The sequence below is a fragment of the Carassius auratus genome, unplaced genomic scaffold (assembly GCF_003368295.1).
Source record: "Carassius auratus strain Wakin unplaced genomic scaffold, ASM336829v1 scaf_tig00215286, whole genome shotgun sequence".
In the NCBI taxonomy this organism is placed as follows: Eukaryota; Metazoa; Chordata; class Actinopteri; order Cypriniformes; family Cyprinidae; genus Carassius; species Carassius auratus.
This window is the reverse complement of record NW_020528026.1, coordinates 30,001-56,916: the sequence shown is the minus strand read 5'-3', so window position 1 is coordinate 56,916 and position 26,916 is coordinate 30,001. Positions and strand designations below refer to the sequence as shown.

Here is a 26,916-nt window from a genome sequence, read left to right as displayed (position 1 = left end):
GAGGATGTTTCTGTTCCTCTGTAAAGGAAAAGGAGGATCAGAGGAGAAACACAACGCCCATCATCTGCATCCTGATCTCACACGCATCACAGAGGTCAAAGGTCACGCGTCCTACCTGCTGCTGTACAGATGAGTCCAGAGGGCAGGTGACCTCTTTAACATGAGTGTGGGTCAAAGGTCATCACTGGACGCCGCTGACGTTCAGATGCACTGAAAGATGAATACTAATGTCCTGCACACTTTTGCTCACCAGTAAAGGGTCATTAATATAAATATAGAAATATGTTTATCATGTCTATCACTGTAGTATAGTAGTACCACAGTACAAAATTAAAGATGAAACAGTATTATGATAAAAAAAGAATTATATATGTAAAAAATTATTAATAAAATAAAAAAATAAAAAATCCATATAAAAATTAATGTATAACATATAAGCAATATATAAAAATTATATAAATATTATATAAATGATAAAATGTAAATTCTACATAAAAATTAAAATGAATGTACAAGCATTAAAAAATATAAAAATATATAAAATATAAGAATTCTAAATAAAATATGATTATATTTTAAAGACACTATTTTATACAAGAAAAATACAAAAGTATTACCACAAAAAATATTAGAAATATAAATAACAATAAAAAAAAAAATCATAAATAAATTCTATATCAAACAGAGCTAATATGGACATATTTTTTGGGGGGGTTTGAGCCATTTATTTTGTAAAGCGAAATGGTTTCCATGGTAACAGTGAAGAGTCTGATGCAGCCGTTGAGGGCAGAATGTTTGGTGATGCACACACACACACACACACTGACACACACATGTTTGTTTTTGTGTAAAGTGTGTTCATCCCATAGGTGTAATGGTTTTTATACTGTACAAACTGTATATTCTATCACCCTTCACCAACCCTACACCTAACCCTAACCCTCACAGGAAACTTTGTGCATTTTTACTTTCTCAAAAAAACTCATTCTGTATGATTTATAAGCGTTTTGAAAAATGGGAACATGGCTTATGTCCTCATAAGTCACCCTCTCCTTGTAATACCTGTGTCATACCCATGTCATTATACAGAGCACACACACACACACACACACACTCTCACTCTCACTATCACACACACACTTGCGATACATGCATGAACAGTTTTTGTCATGCCACATGCTGCAATGTCAAGTTCTAAAATTGCACTAAAATAAATGGAGAGAGAGAGGGATGGATCTTGATGAAAACTCTTTTATTTAATAATATAAATACCTGCAACGAGACTGATTCAATCTTTAGTCTCACAGCAGCTTCAATGCAGCGATTACGACAAAATATGCAGCCAAAGACATGTAGGGTGAGCGTATGAAGCGCTCACAGTGTGTGTGTGTGTGTGTGTGTGCGTTACTGCTGTTTGAGGAAGAGCGCCGCTCCGCTCTGGATCCATGTGTCATGATCTCCAGCACACGGCAGCTGAACGCTTGTCACCACACGCTGACGCTCAGCGCTGCTGTACACGGGCAGAGAGATGCACTCGTCCGGAGAATAACTTCCCATGGCACTCTGAAACACACACACACACTCTATAGTGCACAGCCTTCACTGGGAACATCAGAGGAGGACGTGTGTGTGTGTGTGTTACCTGTGGGATCCAGGCCATGTAGCACGCAGGAACAGCACACACACTGGGAGAGTCGTGATGGCTCTCAGCCAGACGCTTTCCGTCAAAAACACAACCTTCCAACTGCAAGCCGCCGACCTGCAGACAGAGAGAGTTCAGTAAAGCCCATCCAGAAGAGCTGAGTTCAGTCCTGTTAAACATGAGCTCCTGTACCTTCACTTGCAGCTTCGCTTCTGCAATCTGACCCCTCCAGGACGTGACAAACTTCAGACTGTCCATCGAGCAGCTCATCAACCTGACACAGACACCACAAGGCATTTTATTTTTAATGATATGATTTATGCAATGCAAAAAAAACACTGGTGCAATCACAGAATCGGGATCTAAGAATGGAATTTATTGCATAGAATTGAGCTTATTTCCCATGAATAAATAAATCAAAATTAGGGCTTTGAAATTAATTTAATTCAATTCAAATAGCGATGTGGACTAGCATCAGTCATTATTAAACCACAAAAATGTACTTCTCAAAGTAATAATAATATTAATATTAATAATGCTACTACTAAATAATAATAAATGAAATATACTACTATTGTATAATAAAATGTACTTCTCAAACTAATAACAAAAACATTGATTTTATGGAAATTATATGCATATGAACTATATTAGTATTGTGTAGTTAAATTCAATTACCTAAGTAATAATAATAACAATATAGATTCATATTTTATATTAATATTATTAATAATAATAAATCAAGATATTTTTACGTCCAAGTTTTAATCTATACAATTAAGTTTCATTTTCATTTGATTCTCTTGAAATGTTTTCGACGTTTTCAGTAACGTTTTATGAATTCATGAGATCAGACCGTCTCTGTTTAATGACCAAAATGTAATCAAATCATTCAAATAGAATCCAGAAAACGGAAAACACAGAATATATTTAAAAAAGTCCCCTTCAAATATTGAAATCCGAGGGAATAAAGGCAGTTTGTGTTACCGTAGCTTTAAGACTTCTTTATGTAAATGAGCTCATGTTAGTGTGTTTAGTTCAGTATGTGATTTAGTTTAGTGGAGGTGTGCAGGTGATGTAAGTTACCTCAAGGTTTATTAAGTTAATTACCTTTTATTACATTAATTTTAGCATGTGACGACTCCAGTCAAGATTATTTAACTTAAAACAATAGTTTCCAGCCAAAATGCAAGTCCATAATCCATAATAATGCAGTACTCGTGGATTATTGTGATGTTTTTATCAGCTGTTTGGACTCTCATTCTGACGGCACCCATTCACTGCAGAGCATCCGTTAATGAGACACTGATGCAATGCTGCATTTCTACAAACCTGATGAAGAAACCTGATCTCGGATGACTTGAGGGTGATGATATTTTAGCATATTTTTTATTATAGGTGAACTACTCCTTTAAATTTAGTTTAGTAAGCAGTGTTATTAAAGTTTCAAGATACTATTATAGTTTTATGAATATTTTGAATTGTAATATCTTTAGTTTTTGCAGTTCTGTTGTATTTTTATTGGTTTTTACTTTTAAATTTGTCTACATAGTTCTTTTTTTTTATAGTTTTAATTTTAGTTAAGTATAATAACCCGTGCACAAGTCTCCTCAAGTGCTCTTTCTCAGGTGTGTGTTGAGTTGATCACCTGGCCGTCTCTTGTCTCAGTGCGTTCAGGAAACTGTCCGGGTGGAAGATCTCCGACAGATCCAGCATCTCCGACAGCAGTCCGCCCCTCTCTGCCCTCTCCACCCATCCCTGCGCACACACACACACACACACACACACACACACACACACACATAGAGAACAGCAGAGATTAACACGCTGCATCTTTCTAAGAACTGTTTCTGTGTATGTCCATCTTTACTGTATTTGTTAATTAGGACCATATTTAAGACATCAGCATACATACGCTCTGCGTGTTTTTATGCATGGGTTGCATTTTTTGAAGTCTCTTCTGTTTACAGAGGTTATTTTGTGATGTATTATTCAAATTTCAAACAGCTGTTTTTTATGTGAATATATTATAAAATGTAATTTATTTCTGGGACGTGCAGCTGTATTTTCAGCATCATTATACGGATTTGCTGCTCAAGAAACATTTCTGATTACTATCAATGTTGAGCACAGTTGTGCTGCACAATATTTTTGTGGAAACTGTGATACATTTTATTTTTCAGAATTTTCAGATGAACAGAAAGTAAAAAAAAAAAGCATTTAATTGAAATAGAAATCTTCTGTAACATTATAAATATCTTATAATAATAATGCATCCTTGATGAATAAAATATAATTATTAATTTTTTTTAAACCTACTACTAAAAAAAACAGTAGTGTAGTGTATGAAAAAACCTTTATTTTTATTTATTATTATTATTATTATTTTTACATATTATTAAGCTGTTTTATTATAAATAAATACATGTATATAAATAAATAATTATTAAATAAAACATGATATTATATATATATTTAATAATACTAGTAGCAAACAATCTGCATCTAATATTACCATTAATTTCTGTTATTTCCAGCCAAATTAACTCATAAACACATTGCAACACATATCAGATTATATTGTCGTTCAAGATCTGTGTTCAGGAACTAGAAGAACACATTCTCACACTTAGTTTTCAGGATCATTTCGGACCCTTAAAATGCTGTTTTGCTACTGCAAGACTTTCAGAGTTGCTCTGGATGGACTGTGGAGGAAGTCTGAACTCAGAATTGCTATAATAGTGTAAAGCTCTGACACACTTTCACCTAAATCCTCCCGCTCAAGAACACTTAACCTTGCTCCTTCATTGGTTTACAGGGCTGTTTGGTTCAGTTCAGTGCCTGAGGGAGCGTCTCAAATCCCCATCATCATCATCATCATCATCATCATCTCTATCTAGGGCTGCTTTTCCGAAAGCGCTTTTATCCCAAGCACAAAGAGTGTAAAGTGTATAAAAGCACTGAAAACCCTCATATGATCAGATGAGTCACTGCAGCATACATTCCGATGGCAGGAAAATATGCGAGCGATTTATAAGGCCAGGTGCATCCTGAACAAACACGGCTCTTTCGTGGCATTCCCGCGCTCCCACAGACCGGGCTAAACAGACTGGAGAACACCTGGAGGAGGTCAAACACATTCCAGGACCTGTGGATCAACAGAGGAGTGTGTTTACCTGAATCGCAAGCGCTCGGGACACGACGGCTCGCAAATACTGCATCGGGTCTTCAGGGCCTTCCCATTTATTCTGCCAACTCAACGGACACTGAGAGACACAGAGGAATCAGCTCTGATTACAACAACTGCTCATGTGCAAAAATAGGCCTGATATTGCATAATTTTATGATGCTGAGTTAAAAATGTCAATGTTTTTATTTTCTCCCACAAAATAAGAATAAATATATATTTTTTAAAATATGTATGTATTAGCTTTAATACACTTATCAATAAGCAGTGCAATTTAAAAAAAAATCTAAATTACTAAAAATTAAATAAAATTAATAGAACTTAAAAAGAAACATGGGCAAAAAAACTAATTAAAAAAATATCTAAAAACAACACAATTACTTTAAATATTTATATATTGTATATTTCAGTTTCTTTCTCACTAATTGGTCTGATTTTGCAACATCTTTTTTTCCCTCTAATACATAAAAAATGCTCTTTTACATGTGTGTATTTTCCCACAAGATGTCATGATCCAGCATTTTTTATGATAACTAAAATTCAACTGCAATGACAATAATGCAATGACAATGATGCAATGACAATAAAGTTGAATCTGAATATATATATATATATATATATATATATATATATATATATATATATATATATATATATATAAAAGAACATCTGTTAATTAAAATAAAAATGGTCTGAAACTGAAAAACAAAAACAAAAAAACAAGAACAAATTACTAATAAATATATATAATACTATTTTTGATGTTTGTTCTTGTCTTTTTTTTTATTTTTTTTTATTAAATGTATATTTCACTAATCAGTAGAATATTGTGCCATCTTTTTTCATCTTGCTCACATTTTTTTTCTGCCATTGCTCATAATTTTAACCTTAAAATCCGAATTATGCATAAAATAATGTCATGCATGTGAACGAACATGGGCTGAGAATTGGACAAACTGTTGTATAGTGGCTCAGAGGACAGAAGAATCGAGTCTTTGAGGCAGTTTTTCTGTGTACAAAAAAATACAAAGCTTCTTCTTCTTAAAAATGGTTGTCAGCAGCAGAAATACTATGAAATGCATCATATTTTGTGAGAAAGTGACACATTTTTGTAATCAGCATCACAGAATTATCATTAATCAAACAGGTGCCGGCGTTGACTCTCACCTCTTGGTTGAGGAGCGCAGTGGCCAGTTTGTGTACGTCAGCGGTCAGGAGGGACGTGCCTCTGATGACCTTACTGAGCGAGGCCAGCGATTGGTGAATGCTCTGGACCAATCGCACTGCATTAAACTGCTCCAGCTGGACGAATGAGAGAACGGGAGAGCCGACGCCCTCAGTGGGCGGAGCCACCTTCTGATGGATCAATGAGGAACCCTGAAAAAGAGGCAAGAGCCAATCAGAGAGCGGCAGAAATCAATAACCAATCAAAATCCAGACTCTGCATAAAAGGCACGCCTACAGACTGTTCAATGCACCTAACAGCTGCTGGAACCTGGCTGTTGCATAGCAAATGTTTTTTTTTTTCAGTTTGCAGGAGTTTGTATCTGTCTGACTGGAGATAAGATTGTGTTTACGAGGTTCACAGGATGCTACAACATTTGAGTGGCACATTTCAGCTCTGCTTGTTTTAGGAATCTGTCACAGCAGACTGTTATTAAAGGATGAGCAGTTAAAAACAAGACTGAACTGACAGAAAACTCATTTCAGATATGAAGGGGCTTTTACACAGACTTCTTTCAGTACAGGTACAGAAGCAAAAAACAGTTATTTTAGTTGCAAGGGTCAAAGAGACAGCATTTATGCACTATTATAGTATTTATTCATATTTTGAATAAGTTGTTTTCACTAAGTTATTTAGTTTTTTGTAATTTTTACGTGCTTTTGTCATTGTTATTCTATTTTTAGTAATTTTGGTACTTCAGTGTGGACCTATTTATTTCAGTTAGCTAGCAAGGCAACATTTCTAGTTTTAAAATAATAAAAAAAAATATTTTATTTTAGATGTTAATATTATTATATTAAATTTTTTTTATTTATATATAAAAATTAATTAATATAAATATTAAAAAAAAAAATATATATATATATATATATTTTTTTTATTATTATTATTATTATTATTATTATTATATATAAAAAATATATCATAATTATATAATTACACGAAAATGGCGATGCATTACCTGGTTGAGACGTTTCCACAGGTTGAGCACAGGTGAGAGTGCGTTAGACCAGATCTCTCTGTCAAATTTGGAGCCAGCTGCTACAGACCTACTCAGAATCCTCAGCTGAGAGATCACCTGCACACACACACACACACACACACACACACACACAGAGGGCTGAGGTGAGCGCAGTACATCTCACCGCACACTATCCTCCATCTCTCTGTGATTGGAGCAAACTGCAGTGAAGGTGTGGGCGACTCTGACACATGATAAATTGGTCTCATTACAAGAGCTAAACACACACACACACACACACACAACACACACACAGTCTCTACAGCACTGTGTGTGTGAGTGTGTGTGTATGTGAGATTGTGGCAAAGATCTAAGAGTCTAAACCTGAAAATGACAAATAGGAGTGAGCGTAACAGTCTGAACACACATATTGTGTGCGTGTGTGTGTGTGTGTGTGTGTGTGTGAAGTCAACAGTGAGCTGAATGAGGGTAATTCACATATTTAATTCAGTAAAAAGCAGGATTTTCATGCAGCCAGTCATCAAACATTAAATGTATTATTTTTAAGTATTTCACAAGCAATGAAGTCACAACAACTTGCTACTGGGGTTCCTCAAGGCTCAGTACTTGGACCACTTCTCTTCTCTGTCTACATGACGTCATTAGGATCTGTCATTCAGAAGCATGGCTTTTCTTATCACTGCTTCGCTGATGACACTTAACTCTACTTCTCATTCCAACCAGATGACCCGACGGTAGCTGATCACATTGCAGCCTGTCTGAGTGACATTTCTAGCTGGATGAATGACCATCACCTTCAGCTTAACCTTACAAAGACAGAACTCCTGGTGGTTTCAGCTGACCCATCGTTTCATCACAACTCCTCTATACAGCTGGGTTCGTCAACCATTACTCCTTCCAGGACAGCCAGAAACCTAGGAGTTGTGATGGATCATCAGTTAAGCTTCACAGACCATATTGCTACAACGAACCGGTCCTGCAGGTTTGCTCCTCGCTCCTTTGATGCTGAGGAATGTCCTGCTCAGCACAATGTTCTCAAAACACCTTTGACCCTTCATGACCTCTGCAGAAACACACACACACACACACACACCTGTGAGCTGATGATTCTCTGTGCAGAGCGCTCAATGTTTGCAGGCAGGCCGAAGAAACTGGGTCTGTCGTCTTCAGGAAGAGCGTCCACCAATGCACGATAATCCTACACACACACACACACACACACACACAGAGAGGAGAGACTTTAATCCACTAGAGTAAAGGACAGTGGGTAGTATCAGTCAAACTTATGAACTATACAGCACAGAGAGAAGTCTGTATGCGATCACTAACCGCTATGCTGCAGGAGTTGGGCAGGGTTATCTGAGCCGGGAAAGTGTGTGTTTTCTTGACACGTGAGTGTGTGTGTGACTGTGAGAGGAGCTGAGCGTTAAAGAACTGCTGTAGGTACGAGCGAAGGACTCGCAGGTCACACACATTATCGATGCGTCCGCCGTAGATGGCGTTTTCCAAGAGACCATGCACAAATTCCCACTGAAACGCCTTCCCACCTGAAAAATAAATACTATAACACAATCTCAAACCAAAACATGTAAATGCATGGAAATATAAAAACATCCAAACCCTCAGATGATGAGTGCTTGTAGATTACATAGAGATAAACACACACACACACACACCTTCAAATAGACTGTCAATGATCTCATAGCCGGCTCTCAGGTCTGACAGAGAGAACTCGTAGAACTTCGTCCAACCCTGTGCAACACAAACACATCCTCATCATCCTCAGTTTAACTCAACTTCATACCCTGAGCTTGTGAAATAGATACTCAGACTCAAAGTCTCATAATCGTGACTGAATACGGAGTCGTTTATCTAAAGCTTGACATGAATTTCCATGGATGCCGTGAAGTCATTCATCTTTTCTTTCCCAGTCTTTTCACAACAGGAATTATTTAATACAAGCAAATGTTTAAAAGGAAACCTTTTTAAAAACCTGACAAATCTGATCATTTAAAAGCTACCGATATTAAAAGTACTGGTACTTTGGTATTAAGTTAATAATAAGTATTACACATATTATTATCTTTCAACTATATATATATATATATATTTTTATTTTTTTTTGGGGGGGGGGTTATTTTTGGGGGGAATTTATATATTTTTTGAAAAAACATTTTTGGAAACATAAAAATAATATATATGTATATGTATATGTATTATAATTACACATTTATTCTATAATTATATATAATAAAAATATATAATTATAGAATAAATGTGTAATTATAATAGTATACAAATAAAAATTATAATTTATGAATAATGCATATATTTTATTTTATAATTTAATTTTAATATTTAATTTGATATACTTGATTTATTATATCTAATTTACTACATAAATAATATTATGTAATAATTAAAATAATAAATTATAATATTTCTACACATTTTATAAATGCTGAAAATAAAACCATGTTTTCCAATAATGGCTGTCCAATAAAGGCACACGGTCGACTCTTCTGTGGCGTTTCATTCTCCACAAACACTGTTAGCCAACATCTCTTCTTTGCTACTCTATCTTTATGATGCAAATGACCTCTGCTAAACACCTGACCTCTATGTACAGTTCATAATCACATCAAGTCACGGAGTACTGAGTAAGTTTAATGTTGCGGTGCCTATGTGACGTCACAATCATAAAAATAAGACCATTTTATGGCATCAATTTAACATCCTGCTTCTTTCACAGAACCCTTTTAAGAGACGCCATGAATTCGTTTTCTCCTACGCAGCTCATTCGACTTTAGGAGAGAGAGACAGATGAACTGAGCGAGAGACATTACACAAAAGCTTCAGTTAATGAAATGGAGTTCTTCGAAGGCCTGACGCGCAGTAGTCCGAATTAATTGGCCAAACAGATCCAAGAGTTCCTGTCTGAACTCCAGTAATCATGTGACTGGTGTGTGTACCTGTGGAATATAGTTGCGTCTCTCCTGACAGACGGCGTGGAACCAGGCCAGACATAAGAGCGACTGAGCTCGAGTCAGGTGACCGCCTTTACTGATCTGCTCCGCGCTCCAGGACTCATACGTCCGCTTCAGGTTCTTCTTGAGGCCTGGAGGAGCCTGAACACACACACACACACACACACGTATGTTATCATTAATGGATGTGCAGGCTGCGATTAATCTATGTTGACCATCCGATTCAATTCGATTTGATATAAACACTTAATGTCTTTGCACTTAATGTTACAAGCTGCTTCATTGACCTCTTACTGGAGTTGAAACACTGTTTTTTGATTACAGGAGACATGAATCATTTCAGTACGTTTCTTTTAGCACCTTCTGACGTTCTTTCATGTTTATTCGGTGCTATAACTAGTAGTAAAGAGGGAGATCGGTTCATGGCCACAGTGATCTGTTACACCACATTAAAGAGGGGCTCTGCAGGCTGTATGCTTTTTAGGACCTTATTAAGACCAGCTAAAGAAAATGAAAGAACACATTGTTGACTCTAAATGCAAACGTCTACAATGAGGATCCAGCTTCCAACCAGAGTTATATTTAGATTATAGATTTTAGGACCATTTTGAATGAGTTTTTTATTTGTATGTTGTCTGTTTTCATTTTAATTTTAGTTCAAATAGAAGTGTTTTTGTCAAGTTTTATTCGTTTTGGTTTACGTGTTAAAAACTGAATAAATACTGAATAAAATGCGTTAACTTTTTCATTTCTTCATTATAAGTTGAAGTTTATTATATCTTTATTCAAGTTACTCTATTTATGAGGTTTTAGTTTTAGTTTTCTATTTCTTAATATCTTCCTCTTGCATCTCAAGTGTATGTATCTTGATATTCAGATATTATTTGTATTGGAGAGCAAGACAAAAATTGTTTTTTTTGTTTGTTTTTTTGCAGTGCATGCAACATTTAATACCATCTGAAGACTTTCTGCTCTGATTTAAGATGTTTTTAAGGCCTGGAAGGACAAATTAAGATTGTTAAGACCTTTTAAGGCCCCCATAAACGTTTTTTGATTAACGACTCTGTTTGATATCAAAAGTAATCAGTGCAAACCCTAATTGTGATAACTGAATAAGAAGCATGCTAAAAATTATGTTTAATGAAGTTTGTTGATGCAGCATTTGAAAACAGGCAGAGATTAAAAGTTTAGTCTTAGGATTTAAGAATCAATATCGGTTCATTAACAAGAGAAAATATTACATTTGACCTGCACTGACCTCATAGGTGACCTTCAGGCTGGACTGGAGCAGTATGGGAGTGAACTTTGCATGAACTTCAGCAGTCAACCAGACTCTGAAACCGGCTTTGGGCTTCATACTGTTGAGCTCCTGCACACACACACACACACACACACACACATTAGATGTCTCACTGCAATGATTTAAATAGACAAATGCAAAGCATCAAACCAATAACAATCTCTCCTGTGTGTGCGTGCATGTGTTTCATTCTCTCACAGCCTCAACCCATTACAGATCTGCAGCACTACACAACACACACACACACACTTACATTTTGAGAATGAGCTGACAAATAAAAACCAAAAGCAATTAAAGTATCTGCAAGTAATCTTCCTCGCACAGATTCACCCTCACAACAAGAGTGATTTCAGCTCTAATTGAAGTGAAGAAGAGAGTTCAGACCTTCTCCAGCAGGGGGAGCCACGCTGTGACCAGGTGCAGGTTCTTCAAGCACAGCCATTCACCGGAGCGAACACACTCCCTGAGCGTCTGAAGAGCCACGTCTGCCTGACCCTGACCCATCGCCAGCTTTAGCCAAAAAAGATTCAGCAAATTAATCAAAAGTGACAGTGAAGACATTTATGATGTTTCAAAAGATTTCAAGTTCAACATTTTCAACATTGATAATAATCAGAAATGTTTCTTGAGCAGTAAATCATCATATCAGAATGATTTCTGAAGATCATGTGACACTGAAGACTGGAGGAATAAATAATAGATAACATATGTTTTTTATTTGTTTGGTTTCAGAGCAGAAGAGATTTCTTTCAAAGTAATTTAAAAATCTTACCGATCCCATATTTTGGAAAAAGATTTCATTTTTAGATTTTACAGTTTAATTTTATTTAAAGTTTTAGTAATTTTGAAGCTTTTGTTATTTTTATTATATTTTACTGTCTACATTTTTTTTTTTTTTGCTCTCATTTTATTTATTTCAGTTATTTTAGTACTTCAATTTTAAATTATGTATATATATAATTTTTCCAGTTAATGTTTATTTTAATGTTTTTTTTATTAAAAAAAAAATCATGGTTTTAGTTATAGTTCACAATAATAATCCCTGTAGTGTAATATTTCTGACCATCTGCATGGGGGTTGTGTGTGTGTGTGTGTGTGTGTGTGAGCGTGAGTGTGTGTGTGTGTGTGTGCGAGAGTGTGTGTGTGTGTGTGAGCGTGTCAGACCTCATGGTAGTTTTCTCTCCCCACGATCTGACTGGCGAGTTCCAGGAGCTCCTGAGATGGATCCGCTCCGGCAGAGATGATCAGAAGGACAGGCTCAGACTCCAGAGTCTCTTCATACAGACGCTTCAGATTCAGCGGAGGAGGAGACAGTTCCCTCATCCCTACACACACACACACACACACACACACACGTTAGACAGGCATGTTGTCCTCTGCGTATCCCAGGTACAGACAGGTACAGGAGCACTTCATTGATTCTGTGTGGGAGACTGATTTGCATTATCAGATGACACTGCACACAGAAGATGATATTCTGGTGTATTTTCTGTATTTGGTGAGATCCAGCCCTTCTCTTCACACGACCGGGAGCTTCTGCAGGGTTTCCACAAGAACAATTATCCAGATCATTTATTTATTCAGCACATTTCACACACACCGGTGAGTCAAAGTGTTTTAAAGGGCCACCATAAAGAGAACAAAAACAGTAAAAAACATACAAAGAATAGATTTTTTTTTAAATCATGTAAAAAATGATGAATAAAATAATAAATAAGCTTTTTTAATAAAAATTAATTAAATTTATTTCTATTAGTAAATAATTAAATTCATTATTTTATTCTTTTAACACATCAATGTTGTCATTGTTAATAAAAACTGAAACTATAGAAATTATTTTTGGTAACTGAAACAAAGCTGAAATAAAATAAAGTTTTTATTTTAAAACAGCTGTTTTCTATGTGTATATATAGTACAATATTATTTATTGCAGTGATCAAATCTGTATTTTCAGCATCATTCCTCCAGTCTTCAGTGTCACATGATCTTCAGAAATCATTCTGATATGATGATTTACTGCTCAAGAAACATTTCTGATTATTATCAATGTTGAAAACAGCTGTACTGCTTCATATATCTGTGAAAACCATGATGCGCAAAATTTTTCAAGATTCACAGATGAATAAAAAGTTCAGCAGCATTTATTTGAAACAAAAAATATTTAGTAACATTATAAATGGCTTTACCTTCACTTTTGAACAATTTAATGCGTCCTTGATGAATAATAAAAAAAAAAACATTGACCAATAGTGCATATTAACATGTTTTCACAAACTGATGTACAAAAATATTTTCCTGTTCTCATTTTGACTCATAATTTGTATTTACAGGTGCTCCAGTGAAAAGGCAGTTAATGAAGTCTGGCATCTTGACCGCGGTCAGCTTCATCAAAGCGAGACCACAGAGACTCAGTGAGTAGATGAGCACCGATCGCATAACAGTTCAAAATATAACGCAGACTATCCATCCTCATTTCGTTCTTGTCCTCCTCCTCTCTTCCTCCACTTAAATCAAAAGTGTTTGGAAAAATGAATTACAGTGTACACTGCAAACGTTAGTCACAGACTAACCCATGGTTCGCCCTTGGAATAAATGTCTTGCATATTAAACCACAGTCGCTGGTAAACAAGCCATTTTATTTGCTAATTAGGCAATTAATTTTATTGAATGTGGCTGCGGAAGTGCTGGTGTTGGCAAAACTGCTGTATTATCAGTAATGACATCCGTCCGCTAACACGTGTGTGTGTGTGTGTGTGTGTGGTCGCTGTCTGGTATTACCCAAAGCTTGAGATGCAAAGGCAGCCATCGCACTCTGTAAGCGATCCGGCCGTAACGCCTGAACCACCAAAACCTGAGAAAGAGACAGAAATAAAGAGTCAGCACTCTGAGAGCACTCTGATTGGTGCAGACTGTTGATTGACAGCTCACCTGCTGAAAGAGTGAGATCTTCTTGGCAATGGGGGGCGGGATTTCCTGTTCGCAGCAGGAACTGTGCGAGAACGTGAGCCACAGGTCTGAGTCGTTCAGACAGAGAGACTGATACAGCACTGGAAATGTGCTCTGGAGACAGAGAAACGACTGGTTAACAGACTAGAGACAGACTAATGATCATTTACATTCACATTTATGCATTTGGCAGACAATATATCCCAGAGTGACTTGCACTGCATTCAAGCTACACATTTTATATTTGCTCAGTTCTTGATTCAGGAAAGCCCTGGTTCGACTAGTTGATAAAGTCAAACGTCTGGCTCAGTTTGATTAGCTAGGGCACAAAGAAACCCATTTTATTAGTATTTTATGTTTTTTTGGGGGGGTTAAATTTTTCTGGATTCTGTTTCACTGGTTTAAATAAATAAATAAATTAGTTTTTTATTTACAGTTAAACAATAAATAAGTTTTTTTTATTCCATTTTCATAATTTTCAGTTTATTGATGTATTTTTCTGGGATTTAAATTTATTTAGTGCAAAAAAAAAAAAAAAAATAATAATAATAATAATAATAATAATAAAATAAAAAATAAATATTTTTAATTTTTAAATTAAACTTTTTAAATAACAATCTATTAAAGGTTTAACAAGGGCCCTGTTTTTATTTATTTATTTATTTATTTTTAGGAAAGGCTTATGTTTTTTTTTCTTGATTTATGATTATAATAATAATATTATAACACTTATATTTGACCAAAAATGGTGGCCATCATATGAATGTTAAAAAACAATTATACATTATAAGCATATCATGTGAAAACTACATATTATAAATTCACATTAATAATTTAATTAATATTTAAAGTTGTAACTTACTGTATTTTTGAATGTTTATTTATTATATATATATATATATATATATATATACATAAAATGTATTAAATATAATACATTATACAAATTAGTTTATTCATTTATTATTATTATTGTTGTTCCTTTGAGAAGTACATTTCTTCTACACAACAGTAATATATTTCTGTCACAATTTCTTCATGTTGAACTGAACTTTTATTTTGGCGGGTTGTCCTGAACTTTCTGCCCTGAGTTTCTGTGTTTTTATGAAATGAAGATAGCTTTTCTCAAATGAAATTGTGAAATGCTGGTGAAGTGACTCTTAGAGCAGATCTGGGTTTATTCATCAAATCCACATTATTATTCTGCAATTCAAAAGGACCTTATTACCTTGAGCAGAGCCACGGCTATCAGCCTCTCCTGATCAATCCAAGATGGAAACTGTTCTCGCAGAGACTTCTGGGAGTCCTGAAGAAAGACAGAGAAAATTTCTACAACTGAAGAGAAGAAATGCATGTTATTTTAAGGAGAAAAGAATAAAGACATTCATACTGTCTTGCGAATCATGTCTCCAACGATCAGACCAGTGAACACGTCCCATTCCTGCATGAGACACAAACAAACACCAGTGATTTGGGTTCATTATGCTTTACTGGCAGAACTAATAACGCCACATTTGTCTTGTCAGAGCCACTGGGGCAGCTGTAGACGACCTGAAATAGAAACGTCATCATTCATTCAGGATTGGTCATGAGAGTTTAGCGCTCACACACACTTACATTCTCCTGGAAGAGTTCTGGGTTCATTCCCTTTACAAAGTGCAGCGCAAACATCAACTGATCCGCCTGTAAATACACACACAGATCCATCATTTTAGATGAGAACAGCACTAGCAAAGCAGAGATGACGGGTCGATTCCCAAGGAATGCATGAACTCAGAAAACGTGTAGCTTGAATGCAATGCAATGAATGCAATGCAAATCATTTGCCAAATGCATGAATGAATGAATATGACACAGTGCCAGTGCTGGAAGCTCGTTCATGCTTTGCTCTAAGGAAAAGCAGGTTCTTTGTTGGAAATATGGGTCTGCTTAACATGTAAAACAACAGCTCAATCTGGTTAGACCGACACGAAACAAAACTAGATCACTGTCGCTAAAATCACTGAAGCTCTCTCAGTGCACAAACATTAATTTTTACTGTGCTACATTGACTCAAACTTCAAATAAACTGATTTCATTTACAAATATCATATGATAGCCATGCATTTAATTTATCACACCTTTGATTTTAAAATGTGTTGTGACACAAATGTGTTGTGACACAAAGACTAAAGTCTTAGACAGGAAAAATAAATTGGAGCCCTTTGGGCTTGAGCCCTAACTATAGCTGCAAGCGGCAATGGCAGGCACAAGCCATCAGTGCAAACGCCATCCCAAAAAATCAGAAAAACTGCCCAGAGAGCACATGCATTTACAGTTCACCACTGGCAGGCTAGTTTAAAGGTATTTGGCAATTAAAGAGTTTCGTCAAGTTTAAGTTATTTAGGAGTTGTCAGTGGTTTATAAGATTATTAAGAAAGTTTAAGTAAATGATTAGTAAACTATTTAAATATACATATATAAATCTGGATGTGACAAAATATGATGAATGATGCAGGGATAATGATGACGAAATTAACATCCAAAGCTAGCAAATGAAGCAACCCTAAAAAAAAAAAATGCTTTCCAAACACCCTTTTTTTAATAGATAATTTTAGAAAATTAAAGTGTAGTGTTATACAAAACTTTTAGCAATTTCTATGTAGCATTATAGTGTTTATTTAATGTTTTAAATTAGCTTTTATTTTTATATTTTAATTTAAATTTTGTGTCACTTTCATTATTTTGTATTATATTACTATATTATTATATTTTATTTAAATGTATTACTTTAAACGGTTTATATTTTTTATATTTTATGTTTTCAATTTTATATTATTATTTTTAATAAATAAATAAAAAATGATAGAAGCTGTATGGTTTTATGTGGACAGAGTCATTGCTATGGGAACATGAAAAAGGGCTCTGATTGGTGCTGGGGTTTTTAGGTGGGCGGTGGCATCTCTGTGGCAATCTAATGAGAGCTTCAGAGTGTGTTACCTTAAAAAGTGAGCGGCAGATATACTCGTACACCATGTTCTTCAGACGGCTCTCCAGCGTGGAGATCCTGACATCGGTGCTCTCGCTTCCCTGCATCACACACACACACACAGTCAGCTTCACTAATTCCTTATTTTGTCATTGTGTGATGAGTGTGTGTCTCCACGTCACCTGTTCGGTCTGCAGCGCTCTGTGAAAGAGTCGCAGGAACGAGGCCAGACTGAATCGGTACATGTTATTAATCTTGGACAGATCCGTGATCACAAAGTACATCTTGCTGGCCGTCTCGGCTAGCGGCAGGTACGCGTCTCGTTCCTACAGACACACGGAGAGACTGATGTTACACCTGCTGTTTCAGTCACCCCTGGTATCTTGTTCACAATCGCTCTGTTTCCCAGCATCACCTGGTCGAGTGACGTCTGCAGGCGATGCGATTCAGTCAGAGATCGCTGGATCAGAGCGCTGCTGGCTTTAGTCTGGTTCAGAGACTCAATCAGCTCCTTGTTCTCCAGGATATTCCCTTGAGCGGTCGCTAAAGTCTACACAAACACACAAAACACAGTATATAGAGAAAAAGAGGCATAACAGAGCATTGTGGGATTGGTGCCTGAGTACCTCCAGCAGAGACTCCTCCAGCTGAGCGAGCTGGATCTTCTTCTCCTCTTCCTGCTGCAGGAGCTTGGTTTTTTGGCTCTCCAGCTCTGGTTTCTCCTGCTGGATGGTCAACGCTAGCAGCTGAACACACACACGTGATAATGATGAGCTTTGTGGAGTCAGAGCAGTGATGAGTGTGTGTGTGTGTGTGTGTGTGTGTTACCTGTCCTCGAAGTCCTGCTCTAGTGGTGGTGAAGTTGACCTCTGTGATGACGGACTTTGCGTCCGGTGGGATGAAGGGACTGGGGTTACGGGTCGCCAGAAACAGACGGAAATCCTCGTTATAGTCGATGACTTTGTCTCCGATCTGTACCACGTATCTCGGCCCTGACACACACACAGACACACACACAAACACACACACACACAAAAAATAAATCAGGTTCAGAATGAAATACTAGAGTACTGCTAACTGAAGAATAGTACACTACATTTTATTGGAAAATAATTTTATTACATTATATGAATAATTCAATGAATGGCAGCCAGCTATCATTTGAAAAAATATAAATTAAAATATAAAAATAAAAAATAAAAAAAACAGCTAATCAGAACACTATCGTTCAAAAGTTTGGGGTCAGTATCTTTTTGTTTTTAAGAAACTAATACTTTCATTTAGAAAATATGCATTCAATTGATTTAAAGTGTAGATATTTGAAATGTTACAAAATATTAAAATGAAATAAAATAAAATAAAATAAAATAAAATAAAATAAGAACATTATCATTCAAGAGTTTGGGGTCAGCATGATTTTAAAAAAAAAAATTAATATTTGTATTTAGCAAGGATACATGAAATTGAGCAAAACTGACGATAAAGACATGCAAAAGACTTCTAATCTTAATTTTGCAGTAGGATTGTATAATAAATTGAGGAGATGTTAGGATAAAAAAAGCAGTTGAAATTGCTTTTGAATTGCACTACAATAGAAAGACAAGCTGAGTGCACTGCATTGTGTTTTTAACAGAAACTAAAACGACTGAAAATAATTTTCAAGTAACGGGAGATAAAGCTCAAATAACATTAAATATAAATATTAGATGAAAAAGAGTTTAAGCTGGAGTACTAAAAACAATAAAGAATAAGGCTAAAAAATTACATAACTAGATTAAAAAAATTACTATAATGAAAACTAAAAATATATAAATCAAAGCTTTTCAAAATATGAATACGTATTATAACAGTATAAAAATAACACCAAAATAACACAGATTCTACGCAAACCTTAAATCCCAAAACATACTGCAGAAATGAGCAGTGAGGGGAAAAAATAACCATTAATGAACGCAGCCCAGATGTGTGTTTAAGAGGAGGATGTGTGGGGTTGCCAGATTGGATGCTACAGAACACAACACTGTGTGTGTGTGTGTGTGTGTGTGTGTGTGTGTGTCGTCCCTTCTGTATGTCTGCAATGCAGCAGTCTGAGCACACACTTTATTTTCCTTTTCTCTTTCTCTCCTCATCCAAGCACTGAAAAGCTCTTAGTTTATCTGCCTCCCGCCGGTCCCTTATTCACTCAGAAGTATCTGCTCCACACACACACACACACACACACACACACACACACACACACACAGCAGCATATGGAGGAGGCTTCAGAGATGCCCACGGGTCTTATTTCATACACACAGCTGGGACAGGAGGTGTGTGTGTGTGTGTGTGTGTCTGTGTGTGTGTGTCTGTTTCCTAAAGGAGCATCTAAGATTTATACGCAACCTAATAATCTGTTCATCATGTAAACACCTCAAATCAATCCGACAGAACTCAATCCAAATGAAGGGATGGTGGAGATACTAAATAATCTGTTAAATGGCAAACTATTATATTATATTTCATTATTAGATATGAAGTGTACTCACCCTGTGCGATGAGATCTCGCCGCAGCAGCGGGTACAGGACGGGTTCAACACCGTCCATCTCCTGAATGACCAGAGTCTTACCGAAGCGCACGGCTAACTCCAACACCGTCATGAAGTTAGCATCCTGAGACAGAGAAGCAGATCAACACAGACATGTGTGGCTTCAGGGGCTCTGATGTGACACCACATAAAATAACATGAAAATAGATGTTAAAAATGATTACAAAAAAAAAAAAGTTTATTTTAGATTATTAACTACATTTTGCTAAAAACAAAATACAAATAAAAACGTCTTAATATTTGCCGAAACAATAGCAAAATGAGTTGGAAACTGAAATTGAAACTTGCACATGAAACTGAAATTTGGAATTGAATAGGGAGTGCATTGCATTGTGGGATATAGTACTGCAGTCCTAACATGTTCTTACCTGTTGGTTTATGACCTCCAGACGATGCGCTTTCAGATGCGTTCGCAACCACTCTGTCGCACGAGAGGACGGATCGATCAAGAACGGACAAGAAGCACTCTAGAGAAGATTATATGTTCATTAATCATGAGATAAATCACAAAGAGTGACAGTATACCTCTCCTAAAACCAGACCAGGAACCTGTCAGGAACATGTCTAGACCATATTCAACCCAAACGATGAGAAACTGGAGGGAAAAAGCATTCGGCGTAAAAATAATGTCAGAATTTCTTTGTCATTTGTTATGTGCAGACGTGTTCCTGGCAGCTTTCGTCAGATTCTATTTCCTGTTCTTTTATTTCACCTGTTCTCTTAGCAACATCACAGAGGGTCACCATAGAAACCAGACACCTTAAGAATGCTAATTATACACCTCTCACACACACACACGTCAAAGGGTTCAGTCAGTTCAGATGAGATCATACATGCCAAAAATCTGCTATATTCCACATAAACAATGGTGATGTTAATAAGACGTTCACAGCAACACTTTTATTCAAGGCCTGTTCACACAAGGTCAGGTTTTGCTATATAAACTCATATGACAAGATGTTTTATTTCTGCTTTAAAGATAAAAATGTTCCTATTTATTTTTTTAAAGCATGTTATTGGTCTTGTGTGGATTGATTTTTGATTAGCTTACTGGATCGTATTTGACGCAAATTTCTAAAGCCTCTACATGATCAGCAAGATCGAACTCAAACTGCATGTCTTCTGTCGCCTGATTGATAGTTTAGAGTTTTTAATCCAGTCAAAGCTCTTTTAGTCTAATTGTGCAGTATATATTTGTTTCAGGTCTTGTCTGATTGTGATCAAGTAAAGGTCAGAATAAGGTCAGTAATATCTCCAGATGAACTCCTACTGGACTGAAGCAGCTCAGCTTTACTTGATTCTCCATCAATCATGTTTTAGAGTCTCAAATCTGATCCTCAGGATCTTTTGAGGAGCATTTGTTTCCAGAAGCTTTACTTTCACTGTTCCTCAGTGGAGGAATGATCTTCACAAATGCCCCAGAACATCTCACATCTTCTGAGGAGATTTTATTTCTTCAGCTCTCAATCACTGTGTTATATGATCTGATCATTTACATCTCATCTCATTAATGGAGATATAGAGCATAGACTGATCTTTAGATCATCTTATGTCATAGATCAACATTTTAGGGTATTTTTTCCTTCATATTCTCACTACATCTGACTACATGAGCCATAAACGCATGACGTATCAAATATACATGTGTGACATAGTTATGATGTGAACAGGCCTCCAGGGTTTGGGTGGGTTAAAGCAGAGCTAGGACTAGTTGATATTACAGTATAGTATAGTATAGTATAGTATACCATAGTACAGCCTAGTATCGTACATTACAGTACAGTACAGTACAGTACAGTGTAGTACAGTACAGTAAAGTAAAGTATACCATAGTATAGTATAGTATAGTACAGTATAAGATAGTATAGTATACCATAGTAGAGTATAGTACAGTACAGTATAGTATACCATAGTACAGTATAGTATAGTACAGTATAAGATAGTATAGTATAGTATACCATAGTATAGTATAGTATAGTATAGTACAGTATAAGATAGTATAGTATAGTATACCATAGTAGAGTATAGTACAGTACAGTATAGTATACCATAGTAGAGTATAGTACAGTACAGTATAAGATAGTATAGTATAGTATACCATAGTATAGTATAGTATAGTATAGTATAGTATAGTACAGTAGAAGATAGTATAGTATACCATAGTATAGTATAGTATACCATAGTATAGTACAGTATAGTACAGGATAAGATAGTATAGTATACCATAGTATAGTATAGTATACCAAAGTATAATATAGTACAGTACAGTATACCATAGTATAGTATAGTACAGTATAGTACAGTATAAGATAGTATAGTATACCATAGTATAGTATAGTATAGTACAGTATACCATAGTATAGTGTAGTACAGTATAGTTTTCCATAGTACAGTATAGTATAGAAAACTATACCATAGTATAGTACAGTACAGTAAATCATAGTATAGTACACTATAGTATACCATAGTATAGTATAGTATAGTATAGTATAGTATAGTATAGAAAAGTATGGGAAGTGAAAACTTCTAAGTAAACATCCATGTGTGTGATCTTAATCTTACCCGTGATCTGTTTTCATTAATCTGATGTCAGCATGAGGACAGACAGATGAATGAGTGAATGCTGGGAACACTGAAGAACAGAGCGGTGTGTGTGTGTGTGTGTTACCTGCAGGATGACCAGAGCGTTCTCCATCGACAGGTCGTCAGACGGCAAGCCTTCACTCTTCCAGATCAGCTGCTCGCTCTCAGAACACAGGAACTGACGCAGATCGAACTCTGCCAATCAGAGAACACAGCTGTTAAAGCCTTGGCCAATCAGAGGAAGAGTTCAAAATCATGGCAAACATATTCAAACAAGTTTTCAAAGTCACATGCTGTAGTGTTGTTATTGTTGACTAAAACTAATATTAAATAGATTACTTTTTTTGCCATTGAAATACAGGTGAAATAAAATAAAATATATTAGACAAAAATGTTCAACTTAAATTTTTTTAACAAAATTTATATTTTATTATTAACAAATACACCAATTTATTTTTTTTGGGTAATTAAAAATAAAGGTGAAATAAAATTCAAATATCAGATGAAAAACATAATTTTTAATTATTAATTATTTAAATTTTTTAATTAATTACTTATTTTATTTCAGTTAGGTGAAGTTTTTTTTTGTTTGTTTTATAGTACAAAACCTACTAAAACTGAACTGAACTGAAAATAAATATAAGTTAAAAAAAATACATAATATCTGGAAATATAAAATTAACAGCTAAATATCTTACATATATATAATTGATAAATACTATAATATAAATAATACTAAAAAACAATTCCCTGATTGGTCAAACGGAAATGTGGGAAAGATTTCTGTCTGCATGTTAACGCTGTTGTGTGTCATTTTTTTGACGTGTCAACTTCTGTCCAATGACCTGAGTTTGTGGGCGGGACTATCTGTTTGACTGACATGTGACAGCACAGGTGTGCTGAGTGTGCTGAGTTTATGAGTGTGTGTGTGTGTGTGTCTGCATGTGTATGTGTGTGAGTGTGTGAGCATCTGTGCGTGTGTGTGTGTGCACGTGTGTGTGTGTGTGTGTGGGTGTGTTACTCTGTAGTCCTGAGCTGCTCATCCAGTGGTCGAGGCTGCTGCGCCGCTGGTCTTCAGGAGCGGCAGGAAGATACGTGATGAAAGCAGCAGACAGTTGAGCTCTCTTAGGAAGAGTGTCCAGCTCCTCACTGATCTCATCCACCTACACACACACACACACACACGACAGACACTTGTGCTCTAAAGAGATTCTCTGGCTGCATGTGTCTTCAGACATGAGCGCATGAGATGTAATAACAGCAGGAAGCAGATAGAGGGAGAGATACATATACAGCACACTCTCTCTCTCACACACACACACCTGTGCGATCCAGCGTGTGTGTTCTCCGTCCAGCTGCTGCAGGAGCTTCTCGGCTGCGCTGATGGTCTCTTGTGCTCTGCTCACCTCTGACTCCAGTTTAGCCGCTTCAGTCGTACGACACTGAAACCTGGACGAGACGTGGTACACACACTCAGAACCTAGTGAGCTGCCTACCTAGACAGCATTTAAGGCATCTAGGACACACCCACAGTGTGAATGTCTTCCAAAGGCAGTATCATATGCATCAGTTGTGAAGAACGCAATCCCAGAATGCACCAGGGTTATTATCACTAATTCAACTATAATAGAATAAACATTAACACCACAAAAAAAAAAAAACATTAATAAAATTAAATTCATCTTATTTTATTTTAAATCTTATTTAGTGGCCAAGGTAACATTTCTCACTTTTTTTTGGTTTAATTAAAATAACTAAAGCTAAATAAACTAAGAATAAAAGATATATATATATATATATATATATATATATATATATATATATATATATATATATATTACTTCAAATTAAAGTGCAAAAATATAAAAAATACAATCTAATTCAGAATATTATTTAAAAAAAAACTGTTCAACCAAATTTGATTAATTCATTATGAAAGTTTCAATAAAAGTGATTTAAACTAAATCAAACGATTAAAATAAAATAATTGAATTAATAAAAAACACGTTAATCGTGAACAAAATGGATAAATTCTGTTCTAAAAGTTTTAATCACTAGTAGTCTTAAACTAAATCAAATAAAACAATAAAAAGAAACTAAAACAAAAATGCTAAAATTATAATTTAAATGTTTCAATTGAAAGTTTCAATAGGAGTAGTCTTTATTAAAATAAATACAATTATACAAATAATCTATAATCTTAGTAATATAATTAAAAGTGTATTATTTTGTGTGCATGAAATACTTGCACGCTTATTAAAAGACTGTGTTCTAGTTTAGCCGAATGCTAATATCAAGCGTCTTACTTCTCCTTCAGCTCCAGGACTTTCTCTCCGACAGAGTTCAGCTCTTTCTCCAGCCTGTTCTTCCGGTTCTCCGTCTTGCGCAGGTTTCTGGACAGAACACAGAGACCGAGTGTGAGAGAGCGTCTGAGTGTGAGCAGAGCTTAGCTGAAGTGTGCACTGACTCCATCAGTCCTGCGTGCTCCGTCTCCAGCGGCTGGATCTTCTCCAGGACGTGTGAGTACTGGACGTTAGCCTTCACCCACGCAGCTAGAGGAGCGGCGGCTGCACTCGCACGCTTGGCGTTCTGCAGTACCACAATCACATTAGATGAGCGTTCACCGTAAAGTGATGCCAGTTTGAGTGTTAGTTGAAAAAACCTTTCTGAAGAGCGTCATTTATGACTGCACGGCATGAATATATATATATGTGTGTGTGTGTGTGACCCTGGAGCACAAAACCAGTCGTAAGGTCAATTTTTCAAAATTGAGATTTATGCATCAGCTGAAAGCTGAATTAATTTTTTTTTAGTTAGGATCGGACAATATTTGTCTAAAATACCACTATTTGAAGGGTGTGAAAAAAATCTAAATGTTGAGAAAATCGTCTTTAAAGTTGTTCAAATTAAGTTCTTAGCAATGCATATCACTAATCAAAAAATAAGTTTTGATATATTTACAGTAGGGAATTTACAAAATATCTTCATGGAGCATGATCTTTACTTAAAATCCTAATCATTTTTGGCATCAAAGAAAAATCTATAATTTTGACCCATACAATGTATTTTTGGCTATTGCTACAAATACACCCCAGAGACCTAAGACTGCTTTTCTGCTCCAGGGTCACAAATGTATATATAATACAAGCATGCATTATGTAATAAATTCAAAATTGCATTTTTTTAGTGAAATTTTCAGTATAAATTAGGTCTGTATGTCCAATGTGAAACAGAGTTTTGTATCGTGTGTGTGTGTGTGTGTGTCTGACCTTGGGGTCGAAGGATGCCTTGTTTCTATGCAGCAGCTCCTCGACGCTCTGTCGTATCTCGTGACTGATACTGCGCACATCAAACGTGGCGATGTCTTCCCTCACTCCTCGCTTGGCTAAGAAACTGCCGTTCACAAACACACCATCAGCTCTTCAATTATTCAACTAATTTAATGTTTTTAACCGAAAGCAAATGACCTAACGTCTCCACACGGCTATTTGCAATGAAAATGCACTAAACTAAAAGCATTAATTAGTCTAGAATGAGACTGGATTCAATTAGCCTGAAGAGTGTGAAGGTGTGATAAGAGATATGAGCGTTTAATTTCCCGGGAAGAGATAAACACCATCAATAAAGGCAGAATTCATTCGGTTACGGCCGTTAGAGGGGAATAGAAGTCTATCTCACCTCTTCATGCTGACCCAGGACGTGTCAAATATTCCCATGAGCCTCAGCACGCCCTCCAGGATGTCTCTGATGACGTCGGGCGGCATGCGCAGCGAGCGGATCTCAGACAGAGACTCTGGTTTGATGTTCCCCACCGCCTGCTTTGCCTCGTCCACCAGGGGCTGAGCACACACACACACACACACACACACACACACACGTTTAATGTGAGTTTTTAAGAACACCAGACTGTGTGTTCATATGATCAGGACTGCTGTTAGAAAATAATGAAACACAGATTAAATCAAAACATGGGGAAAAAATCTCAAACTGAAAATGAAATACACTTCATGACTTCCCTGATACATTTAATATTGTTAAAGATTTGTTTCAATTCTATCAATTCTATCAATGCACATAAAAAACTCAAATAAAATCAAAATATAATTAAAAACTAAAACTAACAGTGATATAGTCAACACCAATAAAGAATAAATTGCAAACTGAAAAATAGACAAATTTAATATGAATGCAAAATTTAAATACTATTAAATATAAAAAAATCCACAAAATCTATGTGATCATATTTATATAAAAATATATAATTTTATTTTATTTATAAATATAATTTTGGTTCAAATAATCAATATAAAATAATTTAAATAATTAATATTAATCATTACAATATTTAACAAATATTTTATATTAAATATTTAAAGAATATATTCTTTTAAATATTACTTATCAAAAGTATTTTTTTCCCTAAAAACAAAAAGTCTTAGTAATTTGTTTTGTTTTATAAGTCCTTTTTAAATATGTCTATACATTTTTTTTTAGTTTCAGTTTATTTAGTT

At 35.6% G+C, this 26,916-nt stretch overlaps 1 protein-coding gene across 1 annotated transcript in view; it reads right to left on the bottom strand.

The window, feature by feature from the left end:
- Nucleotides 1-1,269: 1,269 nt before the first annotated feature.
- Nucleotides 1,270-26,916, bottom strand: part of LOC113094204 (cytoplasmic dynein 2 heavy chain 1-like) — a 45,250-nt gene continuing 19,603 nt past the window's right edge. Inside the window, exons 33-65 of the mRNA XM_026259906.1 lie at nt 26,084-26,244; nt 25,675-25,798; nt 24,873-24,994; nt 24,712-24,798; nt 23,728-23,854; nt 23,427-23,568; nt 22,491-22,600; nt 20,191-20,289; nt 19,763-19,886; nt 18,066-18,229; nt 17,864-17,983; nt 17,653-17,787; nt 17,420-17,563; nt 17,249-17,338; nt 15,887-15,952; nt 15,660-15,710; nt 15,498-15,575; nt 14,252-14,383; nt 14,102-14,174; nt 12,488-12,648; nt 11,708-11,833; nt 11,282-11,392; nt 10,009-10,164; nt 8,713-8,788; nt 8,366-8,583; nt 8,130-8,234; nt 7,016-7,132; nt 5,997-6,206; nt 4,819-4,908; nt 3,291-3,400; nt 1,835-1,916; nt 1,643-1,759; nt 1,270-1,563 (exon numbers count right to left, since the gene is read on the bottom strand). Coding sequence (XP_026115691.1) covers nt 1,405-1,563; nt 1,643-1,759; nt 1,835-1,916; nt 3,291-3,400; nt 4,819-4,908; nt 5,997-6,206; nt 7,016-7,132; nt 8,130-8,234; nt 8,366-8,583; nt 8,713-8,788; nt 10,009-10,164; nt 11,282-11,392; nt 11,708-11,833; nt 12,488-12,648; nt 14,102-14,174; nt 14,252-14,383; nt 15,498-15,575; nt 15,660-15,710; nt 15,887-15,952; nt 17,249-17,338; nt 17,420-17,563; nt 17,653-17,787; nt 17,864-17,983; nt 18,066-18,229; nt 19,763-19,886; nt 20,191-20,289; nt 22,491-22,600; nt 23,427-23,568; nt 23,728-23,854; nt 24,712-24,798; nt 24,873-24,994; nt 25,675-25,798; nt 26,084-26,244 — 3,987 coding nt within the window. The 3' untranslated portion in view covers nt 1,270-1,404. The remainder of the gene's footprint in view (nt 1,564-1,642; nt 1,760-1,834; nt 1,917-3,290; nt 3,401-4,818; nt 4,909-5,996; nt 6,207-7,015; nt 7,133-8,129; nt 8,235-8,365; nt 8,584-8,712; nt 8,789-10,008; nt 10,165-11,281; nt 11,393-11,707; nt 11,834-12,487; nt 12,649-14,101; nt 14,175-14,251; nt 14,384-15,497; nt 15,576-15,659; nt 15,711-15,886; nt 15,953-17,248; nt 17,339-17,419; nt 17,564-17,652; nt 17,788-17,863; nt 17,984-18,065; nt 18,230-19,762; nt 19,887-20,190; nt 20,290-22,490; nt 22,601-23,426; nt 23,569-23,727; nt 23,855-24,711; nt 24,799-24,872; nt 24,995-25,674; nt 25,799-26,083; nt 26,245-26,916) is intronic.